Source organism: Cherax quadricarinatus, chromosome 40 (assembly GCF_038502225.1).
Source record: "Cherax quadricarinatus isolate ZL_2023a chromosome 40, ASM3850222v1, whole genome shotgun sequence".
In the NCBI taxonomy this organism is placed as follows: Eukaryota; Metazoa; Arthropoda; class Malacostraca; order Decapoda; family Parastacidae; genus Cherax; species Cherax quadricarinatus.
The window spans coordinates 19138457-19150785 of NC_091331.1; the positions used below are offsets into that span (position 1 = coordinate 19138457).

The window sequence follows — 12329 nt, forward strand, 5'->3', positions numbered from 1 at the left end:
CTGTGGGAATAGGGGGAGGGTATTCAGGGGCCTCCTACAGATCTAAAGGCCGGACATGTGTGGCACAATAGAAGTGTGCTCCTCTACTGTGTATATATACAGAAGACAGGGTGTTAGGTAAGACACATATGCAACAGTTAGGTATCTTTATTTCGAAACGTTTCGCCTACACAGTAGGCTTCTTCAGTCGAGTACAGAAAAGTTGATAGAAGCAGAAGAGACTTGAAGACGATGTCATCAGTCCATCACCCTTAAAGTTTTTATACAACACTCACCAATACACTGCGTAATACCTTTCAGGAGAGGATCAGGCGCACATATCTCGTTCATAGCCACCTGTTTGCAGATGCTCCTGTCACCCCTACTCCTCCTCTCCCCTGACTCTGGAAGCTTTCCTACAGCTTACGTCTTTTTGCCTTCGTCATGGTTTTTATAATTGCCGAGGTGACTGTAAGGACCTCAGGGAACTCTTAGGAGATCAGTTTTGACACAATTTAATGGGGTTGTAATTGATGCTGATTATTTTAACTTGGTATAATGTATTTGCGTTGAGTGCTTATATTCATTGTTTTTATTGTTTGCTAATTTTCTTTGCTCTTATTGTGTGTTGTAAATCATTTTTATAGTCATGAGAGTAAATATCAAAACTCCTATCACTGCTGTGCCTGGTCAGGGAAACTGGCTCCAGTAGCTCCAACAACTGGGGACCCGTTGGATATCAAAAACCTCAATGTTTGTTTTTTTGGCCTCTGGCTACGAGAAAGACTGAAACAGAACCAAAAATACTCAAAGCACACACAGGAATGCTGTTAATCTGCTTCTCGCCAGAAGAGCGTGCCGGATGCTCCGCCTTCCAAGGGATCAGGGTCGTCCTTAGTGTCAGTGGAACGCCTTCCAACTGAACAAAAGAAACTAATGGAAAAATAAATAAATAAAGAAATGATTTAGGAAAAACAAGAAAAATGATTTTTGAGAATTTTACTTAAAATTTAAATATAATAAAAAAAAATGGCCTTCAGTTCTTGTAGTGGGGTAGGAGTAGGTATGGCCCTGGATAGTTCCTCTGATGTTATTTATGTAGGTTATCCTGGGCAGATGGTAATCCGATGTTCTGGAATCTCCTACCACTTGGATGGAGCACAAGTAGAATAGGTAAGGGCCGGTAGTAGTAGAATAATGTTAATAAGTATTATTAACAGGTCTTGCTCCTTTATCTGGCGTCTATCCTGGAAGACCACGCCAGGAACAGAGCTGGTAAATAAGAGAAAATAAACTGGTTACCCATAGTTATGATAATATAACATTTAAGAATTGAAAAGAATGATAAATGCCAAAATCATTACTGGTAACCAGCAAACAAAATAAAGAAACAAACAGTGATACTCCTGGTATATCACCCTACCTGATTAGGAGAAGAGTGGAGGTGAAGTGACTCTCCAAACTTCAACCCACACCAGGTAAGGTCAATATTACCAGGAGTAGAAACTAACAAATCGGACACCAGGAACTAGTTTCGCCCCAGCCCGCCAGAGAGGAGGGGGGGGGGTGCACGCGACGTAACTAATGGTTCCTGGTTGCCCGAACAACCTTAACCCCACTTACACCTACTTTTCCCTCACAATACCCCCTTCCAAAACTTATGGACGGAGTCAATAAGTCAACGAACAGAGGGAAAAGAACTAACTACAACCTCGGCTCAGCCAATCTGAAAAGTGGTTTTCAGAGCCAGAAATATAAACGACTTTAAACTTATAGGGCTGAATAGCCAGAGCCCATCTCAAGAGTCTGCTATTTGACCCTTTAAAGTTTTCCAAGTACATCAGTGGCTTGTGATCTGTTTCAAGCACAAAGGGTTTACCGTATAGGTAGTATTTAAATCTGCTTATACCCCATACTAAAGCATAACATTCTTTCTCCACAGTGGAATATCTTTCTTCTCTGGGCAGAAGCTTCTTACTGGCGAAAGATACTGGGAAAGGTGTCTCCTCATAATATTGAAGTAGTACAGCCCCGAGTCCAGAATGGGAGGCATCTGTTCGGAGACAAAATATTTTATTAATATCTGGTAATTTTAGGACAGGGGGGTTTGAAAATATCCTCTTAATTTCTTCGAAGCTTTGGAGGGCTTCCTCAGAACAACTAAGAGGTTCCTTGACACCCTTTTTCAAATAGTCTGTAAGAACTGAAGTTAAGCTACTTAGATTTGGTACGAAATTTCTATAGAAGTTTACAGATCCAAGGAAACTTCTTAATAACTTTTTGGTAGCAGGGAACGTACTTTCTAAAACAGCTTTGGTCTTATTAGGAAGTGGTGAGAAGTTGTTATCAGAGATAATGAACCCAAGGTATTGTACCTTATGATAGCCAAGAAAGCACTTTTGTGGTTTAACTGTAAGGCCGTGAGTTCTTAGTCTTTTCAAAACAAGCGCTAGTGTATTTAGATGGTCTTCCCAGATATTTGTCATGATATAAATATTATCAAAATACACTGATACATTCTTTAGATCAGAAAGAACTATTCTCATAAGCCTAATATACGTGGCACACGCGGTAACCAAGCCGAAAGGCATTGTGCGATATTGCATTAGACCTCTATGAGTAGGGAAAGCAGTGTATGGTTTCGAGTCTGGGTGTAATGGCACTTGATGGTATGCTTGTGAGATGTCTAATTCCGAGAAGAATTTGCAGTCATGGAATTTATACAAGTCATGATCAATTACTGGCATGGGTTCTGCATCCCATTTAGTTATAGTATTCAAATAACGAAAATCTTGTGCCAGTCGGTAAGAATTATCGGGTTTCTTAACCATAACAACTGGTGAACAGAAAGCTGATTTCGAAGGTTCTATGATGTTTAAGTTAAATAGTTTGTCCACCTCATTATCAAAAGTTTTCCGTAAGTGAACGGGAACAGGGTAGATTTTCCGCCTTACTGGTTCATGATCCGACAATTCAATCTTGTGTACAATAGTGGTGGTAAGTCCTGGTACCTCTGTGAATACGTCAGAAAATGAATTTACTAAGGCACTTACTTGAGACTTTTGTTTATTTGACAAGTCGTTGTTAATGCTGACATTTGACTTCTTTGGTGAGGGATCATGCGTTAAGATATCCAGTAGTTCCTTCGATTCTGTAAAAGACTCGTCATCTATAATACAAACTCTACATTCGTACGAATCACCACTTGTATCCAAGCTGAAAGAAGAAGTATCTTCGTCAAAGGCATTTACGCAAAGATTAACTTCTCTTCTATGGTACCGTTTCAAAATATTGACGTGATACATTCTCTCTCTACCCTTGACATCCAAGATATAATCTACCTTATTGCAGACCTTCACTACTTTATACGGTCCGCGCCAGGTAATTAGCAATTTGTTGGATTTGTCAGGTAGGAGAACTAAAACTTCATCACCAACATTAAACGTACGCTTGGAGCTTTTATGGTCAAAATAGGTCTTGTACGTTTCCATAGACATCTCTAGGTTTTTACTGACCAAATCGGCGGTTTCTTCCAACCTTTCCCTTAGATCTAAAAGAAACTGATAGCTGTTTTGAACCTCAGGTTTGATATCTTTGGACCAAAGTTCATTCAAAATAGATAGTGGACCACGAGCTTGTCTCCCATAAAGCAATTCAAAAGGGGAATAACCAAGGGAATCACTTGGAATCTCACGCATTGCGAAAAGAGCACATGGTAAAAATCTATGCCAGTCCGTTGGTTTAAGAATACATAGTTTTTTTAGTATTGACTTTAGGATGGCATGTTGTCGCTCCACTCTTCCGTTACACATCGGATGGTAAGGTGTAGTGAAAAGAGGTTTAACACCCACAAGTTGATAAACGTGTTCCATTAATTCTGAAGTGAATTGAGCCCCTTTATCCGACAGAATTTCACGAGGTATACCTACACGTGAAAAAATAGAAAATAAGGCTTCTGCGACTTCTATGGACGTAATGGATTTTAAGGGTACCGCCTCTGGGAAGCTGGACGCGTAGTCAATCATAGTTAAAATATATTTATGACCTCCTGATGAGCGAGGTGTGATAGGACCAACTATATCTACTGCAACCCTTGCAAAAGGGACTGAGAAAATAGGCATCTTTACCATAGGAACTCTCCTAGTTCTACCCTTCTGCGTGGAAAGTTGACATACGTGACATGATCTGCAGTACTTATAGATGTCAGAGGACATGCTAGGCCAAAAATATAGGTCCTTTATTTTATTATAGGTCTTCCTATGTGAAAAATGGCCAGAGACTGGCAAGTCATGAGAAATTCTTAAAATGGTTTCACGGCAATCCTGCGGAATGACTAACAGGCTTCGACCAACGTCATTGGGTTTGTCCGCAGACACTATAGTCTTGTACAAAAGATCGTGTTTGAACTCAAACTTGTAAGAAAATTTCTTTCTCTGGGTCACCTTGCCATTTAAAGCTAACTTCCGAGATTCCTCTAAGGAAGGACAAGTCTTTTGAAGACCCTCTAAATCTATATGAGACAGCTCGATTGGCTTTCCTTTGGAAAGAACTAATGGGTGGATAGGTTTTACCTTAGACTGAGCTCTGGTAAGGACGTTAATTGAGTCTAGTTGTTGTATAGATTGTGCCACACGTAGTTTTCCACTGGTGTCTGCGTTGTCCAGGTCAAGTGACTGACTTACTAAAGGTGTTAACGGAGTTTTGTAACCATCAGCTCTCTGATTTAGGTTATCCAACTGAATCTCATCTGGAACTATCTGTGAAGAAACAGAGATATTAGGTTCCAACCCTTCCTTGGAAACTCCAAATTCCAAACAGTCCTTCTCAGATGGGAAAGTAGCCCCTTGTATGTTCCCAACCAAAACAGAACATGAGGTTATCGGGGCAACTACGGCATCTACCCATCCTGAGAACCATTTGCACCTAACGAAACACCTGACTGTTGGAAAAGAATCGCTTCTTCCTAAATAGTCCGTTAATTTAGTGGACTTATAACGTGAAGAATCTAGGTTAGGGAAAAGCTTACTTGAGATAACAATACAGGAACATCCAGTGTCTCTAAGAATGGTTGACACATTCATACCATTGACTGTACCTTCACTAAAAGGTGCGTTTATGTTTGATTCAGTGAAACATTTACCGACATTTTCACCTTTTTTCCTAGGACAGTCGGGCCTTCTATGACCCCACTCATTACAGTTGAAACATTTTACTGTGAAGGCCGTGGAATTCTTAGGTATGGAGGGTTTGGATCCCTCAGATTGCTTAGGCCCAACAGGCTTATATCTGCTACGTTCTTTAGGGTAGTTATTATGAGCGCACGCATATATATCAGCAGCTTGTGCCATTTCCGCAGCCGTATGAATGTTTCTTTCTTTAATGAATATTCGTAAGTCAGAGTTTACAGAAGAAAGGAATTGATCTCTTACCATCAGGTCTCGTAAAGATTCGAAATCGTGGTCAACCTCAGCACTTTCAATCCACGAATCAAATAATCTGAAAAGTGTTGTTAAGAATTGCATGTAATTTTGATTAGGAGTTATTTTAACGTGTCTAAACTCAGACCTGTAATGATGAGTAGTTTTTTTGAAAGCCTGAAGTATAGCTTTCTTCAGCAGGCTATAACTAGAAATAACCTCAGAGGGTAGAGTGGAATAGACGTTTAATGCTGAACCTGACAGTAGTAAGCCAAGCCTAGTAGCCCAAGAATCTGATGGCCAGTCACAGAGAGTAGCAGTACTCTCGAATCGAGTAATATATGCCGCTATGTCATCTTGTTCTGAGAAAGGTGGTATTTGTGGCATCCTAATATTAGGTTCTTGGGAAGGATATTCTAGTACCCCTTCATCTATTTTCTGTTTAGATAGTTCTATCTTCTTGGCTTCTAATTCCAACCTTGATTGTTCTAACTCCCTCTGCTTAGCCTGTTCTTCAATTTCCTTCATTTTGAAGGCTACCTCTCTTGCCTGAACTCTGTCTTCTCTAGCTATCCTTTCCTGTTCGATTTTATCTTCCCGAGCTAGTCTTTCCTGTTCCTTTTTCTCTTCTCGAGCTAGTCTTTTCTCCTCTCGAGCTAGTCTTTCCTGTTCTTTTTTCTCCTCTCGAGCTAGTCTTTCCTGTTCCTTTTTCTCCTCTCGAGCTAGTCTTTCCTGTTCTTTTTCCCGTTCCTCTTTCTTTACAATAGCCATTTTAGCAGTAATGTAATTATCAAGGCTTTGTCCAGTAAATCCCATTTCCTTTCCAGCTTTCAACCAGAAATCTAAAGAATCCATCTTGTAAAAAGAAATATTACGCACCCAACTTCAACTGACTTAATTAAAATTAACAGTAACGTCTGTTACAAAAGAGGGACACAGTCCGCACACTTTAAACTTCCCAAAGTAGAAAATGAAATATATTTCTCCCTGGAAGAATACACTTGTGGGCTCAATAGCCTTCACTAAGCAAAATACACACGGTTCACACAGGAGGGGTTATTATCAAAGTTCCCCAGGTCCAACAAATAGGTAAACTTCTAAACCGAACCTTAGAACCAAACAACGGTAAGTCAACCAGACTACCAGTAATGACTTGACACCTCAACTAACTCACCCTTTTCTATCTTAAATGTTATACTCACAACCAGTTGAACCATCAGGACGATGTTGCTTCAAGAGTCTGATCCTGGCAAGGTCGCCATTGTCAGTGGAACGCCTTCCAACTGAACAAAAGAAACTAATGGAAAAATAAATAAATAAAGAAATGATTTAGGAAAAACAAGAAAAATGATTTTTGAGAATTTTACTTAAAATTTAAATATAATAAAAAAAAATGGCCTTCAGTTCTTGTAGTGGGGTAGGAGTAGGTATGGCCCTGGATAGTTCCTCTGATGTTATTTATGTAGGTTATCCTGGGCAGATGGTAATCCGATGTTCTGGAATCTCCTACCACTTGGATGGAGCACAAGTAGAATAGGTAAGGGCCGGTAGTAGTAGAATAATGTTAATAAGTATTATTAACAGGTCTTGCTCCTTTATCTGGCGTCTATCCTGGAAGACCACGCCAGGAACAGAGCTGGTAAATAAGAGAAAATAAACTGGTTACCCATAGTTATGATAATATAACATTTAAGAATTGAAAAGAATGATAAATGCCAAAATCATTACTGGTAACCAGCAAACAAAATAAAGAAACAAACAGTGATACTCCTGGTATATCACCCTACCTGATTAGGAGAAGAGTGGAGGTGAAGTGACTCTCCAAACTTCAACCCACACCAGGTAAGGTCAATATTACCAGGAGTAGAAACTAACAAATCGGACACCAGGAACTAGTTTCGCCCCAGCCCGCCAGAGAGGAGGGGGGGGGGTGCACGCGACGTAACTAATGGTTCCTGGTTGCCCGAACAACCTTAACCCCACTTACACCTACTTTTCCCTCACACTTAGGCCCCAAGAAAGACTGAAAGATAACAGCAAAGTCGTGGTAGTAGGTCAAGGAGCGCCTGTCCTTTCTTCGGCAGTGACAGTGCAGGGGATGATCTACGTCGTAAGCGGACATCTGCCGCTTCAACCCAGAGAAAATTGTCTAAAAGTCACACACAAATGTCTGGTTCTAAAACCTCTATAGCTGTCCCTTCCTCTGAGAAGAGGGACTGCTCCTCAGAGGATTTTTCCGTCTAAAATTGTTTTCAGCTTTTTGGATGACTCCAGGGACATTTTACAGGTTGCATCTGTGATTCAGTATCAGTCCTCAAAGGTAAAACAGGCAGACTGTTGAAAATATTCCCTCTACTGGTGTTACCGAGGCATCAGTTCCCTAGACCTTCGACTAGATGTATTCTTTCGTGCAACGGAATTGTCTGGCTCTCCTCCTTCAGCAGGAATCGTCACTCAAGACAGCTATCGACTGATGATCAGGCACACAAATTTCACTCATAGCCACCTGCTCACAGGTGCTCCTGCTCACTTCTGCGTAGCTTGTGGCATGCAGCACTTGATTGTGCACATTGTAAATGTTTTCATACGACTTGGGACATTTTGCTATCATCGTTATTTTACAATTACGTAGGTCCCTGGAAAGATTTCGGGAAAAAATTTAAAGTTTTTTGACACTAACAGTTTAGTGTTCCTCAATGATGCTGTTTATTTTAAAATAGTGTGATATTATTTGTGTTGTGTGATTTATTCGTGCTAGTAGATTTTTACTGCATTTTAATTTTATCTTTGTTCTTTTATTTTTGGCAAGAGTGTTCAAAATATTCACGGTCAAAGCGCTCTTCAGTTTCAAAACTACCTTCCCCATCTATTAGTGCGTCGCTTGTATCGTATTTTTCACTGGTGATTTTTGTAGTTTTCCTGGATGTGTTTTTGCTTGGGAAGGATTTAGATTGTGTGTTGCACGTGTGCATGTTAGAACAAATGTTTTATTGCACAGAGCAGCGAGACTTTTGATATCAGATAAATATAAAATTTTCTAACTTCCTTCCTGGAAGTGTTTGTTGAATATTGCAATGAAAATAATGTTTTTGGTGATAATTTCAAGAGTTCCTTTCATATGTATATATTCTTTAGGTCTCTTAAGAACCTTCTTTACAAAATTTTCATAATCTATTTGGTTTATGATTTAGAAACAAGTGTTACATAAATTATTCCGCCTAGATGGTTAAATACTTTTAATAATATTAGTCTTACACTCTGGATTTTGTAAGTCTAGTATTACATATATTATTTTTAAAGGTCAGCGACCTGTCCTAATATCTGAAGGGAAATCTAAAGATAAAAGTAATGCACGAGTCATTAATTACTGTTCATTCTCATCACTCATTAATGGGTTTCGTAAATTAGTTAATGAAATCTATCAGCCTGTGCCTGGAGACTTCACTAAGGTTATTGTTAGTCTATTTGTTAACGATCCCAACATAAGTCTGTCGTAAGATGAATGCTCAGAGGTACCGATTCTACAACAGAAGTGAAGCATAATAGTGGCCCTATGGCGGGTCACTGCAGTTGCTACTTCAGTGACCCAGCAGTTACTACTGCAGTGACCCAGCAGTTGCTACTGCTGCTTCCCAGTGCTGAACTCTGATCAGTGTGTGTTCAGTAGGAGATGGGGATATCGTCAAGCATTTATTGTGGGGTTCACTAGAAACTGCGGTTTCAGATTATTTTTTTTCATTAGTTATAGTAATCCTTTAGTGATAGTTATTTTATCAAAATGGACTATCCCAAATTGAAGTGTTTGTCGGTGGCAGCTGGGAAGGGGGTAGCGCTTGTTGAATAACACCGGTCCAACACTCGGTGAGTCTAACACGTACCTCTCCAGTTTCTACAAAGTTACATTCAGTTAACTTCACAGCGTCCCTCTACCAGCAGAGCACGAAGAACAACACGACATGGGATGAATAATAATCACCTTGACCTCTTTGACACCTTTTACACTGGCCAACAAAGGTTTCAGTTCGCGTGTTTCTAACTAATTTTGGGATGCTGAAATTAAATCTGAACTTAGTTTTGCTCCAACACAATCAGTTTCAGTGAAACGGAACCCCATATTAAACAACTACAACAAGACATGGAGAAGAGATCATGGTAAACCTGAGGATCAGTTTTATAGTAGACTATTACTGGACACTGGTGTGGCAGCCATACTGAACACGAGAGAAAAATAAACTGAAAACTGTCATGTTAAAATTTATTGAACTGTAGCGATTTTTTTATTCATGTTTAGCGTTTATAATGTCGTGCCGGATAGGTAAAACTTGCGATTTTAGCTTAATAGCAACGCTGTTCTTGCCGAATAAGGCAGGCGAAAATTTGCGTATGCAATAATTTCGCAAAAATCATTCTGAACCTAACGAACAAAATATATTTCATTGTGTTTATTATTAAATTATTGTAAACTTATCTAAGATATATTTAGCTGGATTAGGTTGAATTAAATTGCGCTTGTTATAATAAGGTTAGGTAAGTTTTCTAAGGTTCTTTTGATGCAAAATTATTAATTTTTATATGAATATAAATGAAAAAATATATCTTTAAACGTATAAGAGAAAATTTTAGAAAAGACTTAATTTTAATGAGTTCTTGCTAAATGACCAATTTTACCTATTCAGCACGACATATATATATATATATATATATATATATATATATATATATATATATATATATATATATATATATATATATATATATTATTCCTCGTATCAAGATAGAGTCAAACTGTCTGTTTTCTCATCAATGTTTTTGAGAGCTTTACGAATTTGTAGTCCTGAGTTCATAGATGAGGAAATATCCAAAATTTATGAAATAGGTAATGATTTAAAATACCCAAGAAATGTAATTGATAAATCTTTTAAAGTTGCTAGAAATACTTTTTACAATCCAAAAAGGGACAACCAGCCTTATTCAACTAAAAATATGTTGGTTCTCCCTTACCATGAAAACTTGGTTGATATGCCTTCTCTTCTTAAGACTTTTAATATTAAAGTTGTATTCAAAAATCTTGATACAGTAAAAAAACTTTTGATAAAGAATTCCCCCCAAAATGCTGATGGATGTGTGTATAAGATTCCTTGTAAAATTTGTGATAAAGTTTATTACGGTCAAACTGGTAAAAATCTCGAACTAAGATTAAAACAACATAAATATAGCATTAGAACTGGACAAGATTCCAATTCTCTATTTATTCATGTAAGGGATTTTAACCATCCAATTGATTTTCAAAAAGTTGAGAAAGTAGTATCAAGCAAGTCCATGGTCGACAGGAATATAATTGAATCTTGTTTCATAAAAAGCAGTTTTGACAATAATATGAATATTTCCTTTGGTTTATATAAATTAGATCCATTTATAATTAATAGAATTTGGGAAGAATTTAATAATACACTGGACAAATAATCTTTAAAATTTCTTATTTCTTGGGTAGAATAGTTTGTGGGGTGAGTTGTGCCAAGGACCTATCCAAGTTGGCTCGCCGCGCGTCACGTGTTTAACCGTTGTGGGATCTGATAGTGAGGTGCCGGCCAGACCCCTTATATAGCTTCCTTGGATGCCTTACTTTCATAGTTCCTTGATAATGTGAGTAGTCACGAAAGCGCTTGGAATTTCTCTATTTTTTCAGAGTGGTTGTTTTGCATATTCTGAAATCACCTGTTTACTGTGATCTTATTGCATATATATATATATATATATATATATATATATATATATATATATATATATATATATATATATATATATTCTTTCAATACACCGGCCATATCCCACCAAGGCAGGGTGGCCCAAAAAGAAAAACGAAAGTTTCTCTTTTAAATTTAGTAATTTATACGGGAGAAGGGGTTACTAGCCCCTTGCTCACATCATTTTAGTCGCCTCTTACAACACGCATGGCTTACGGAGGAAGAATTCTGTTCCACTTCCCCATGGAGATAAGAGGAAATAAACAAGAACAAGAACTAGAAAGAAAATAGAAGAATACCCAGAGGGGTGTATATATATGCTTGTACATGTATGTGTAGTGTGACCTAAGTGCAAGTAGAAGTAGCAAGACATACCTGAAATCTTGCATGTTTATGAGACAGACAAAAGACACCAGCAATCCTACCATCATGTAAAACAATTACAGGTTTTCGTTGTACACTCACTTGGCAGGACGGTAGCACCTCCCTGGGCGGTTGCTGTTTACTAACCTACTACCTAGGATATATATATATATATATGTAAAACAAGCCATGGGGGTGGAAATCTTGAGGTCAAGCACTTTCACACATCTCAGTGCGTCATCAGAAGCTGTGCAATGTTGTAAAGGCAACAGCCAGCTTGGGGTTGGCTATTAACTATCTTCTAGTATTTCCTCATGCTATCTGCAAATTGTGAGGCCTACCCCACCCGCCCCCACTTAGGGTGTGAAGGAGAGGGGACCGGTGTGTGGTGGCATCCCCCTTGTCCCTCTGAGAGAGTGACTGGCTGGCTGGCTCCACACTATCACTCTCCGAAAACTTACCCTATTTTTCCCGTTGTAGCCTTTGCAACATTGCATAGCTCCTGATGATGCACTGAGAAGTGTGAAAGTACTTGAGCTAAATATTTCCACCCCCCGTGGCTTGTCTTGCATTGTTAAGATCGCCTGTCTGCGATTGTTTTGTGTGTATATATATATATATATATATAATATATATATATATATATATATATATATATATATATATATATATATATATATATATATATATATATATATATATATTTTCCCAACAAGTCGGCCATCTCCCACCGAGGCAGGGTGACCCAAAAAAGAAAGAAAATCCCCAAAAAGAAAATACTTTCATCATTCAACACTTTCACCACACTCACACATTATCACTGTTT

The 12329-nt window shown here is 38.4% G+C and overlaps 1 protein-coding gene across 2 annotated transcripts; it reads right to left on the reverse strand.

Annotated features, from left to right (window-relative positions):
• Positions 1-880: 880 nt before the first annotated feature.
• On the reverse strand, positions 881-7390 carry LOC138853802 (uncharacterized). Of its 2 annotated transcripts, none has more exons than XR_011392970.1 (2): positions 1403-7390; positions 881-1251 (listed from the first exon to the last, which is right to left on the reverse strand). XR_011392970.1 is itself a non-coding variant. In XM_070092770.1 (2 exons), exon 2 carries the CDS (start codon positions 6249-6251, stop codon positions 1680-1682), a length of 4572 nt encoding a protein of 1523 aa, XP_069948871.1. In that variant the 5' UTR covers positions 6252-7032; positions 7184-7390; the 3' UTR covers positions 881-1679. The 2 variants fall into 2 exon arrangements, 1 of the variants encoding a protein (XP_069948871.1); XM_070092770.1 differs by having other exon boundaries at positions 881-7032; positions 7184-7390.
• Positions 7391-12329: the final 4939 nt, after the last annotated feature.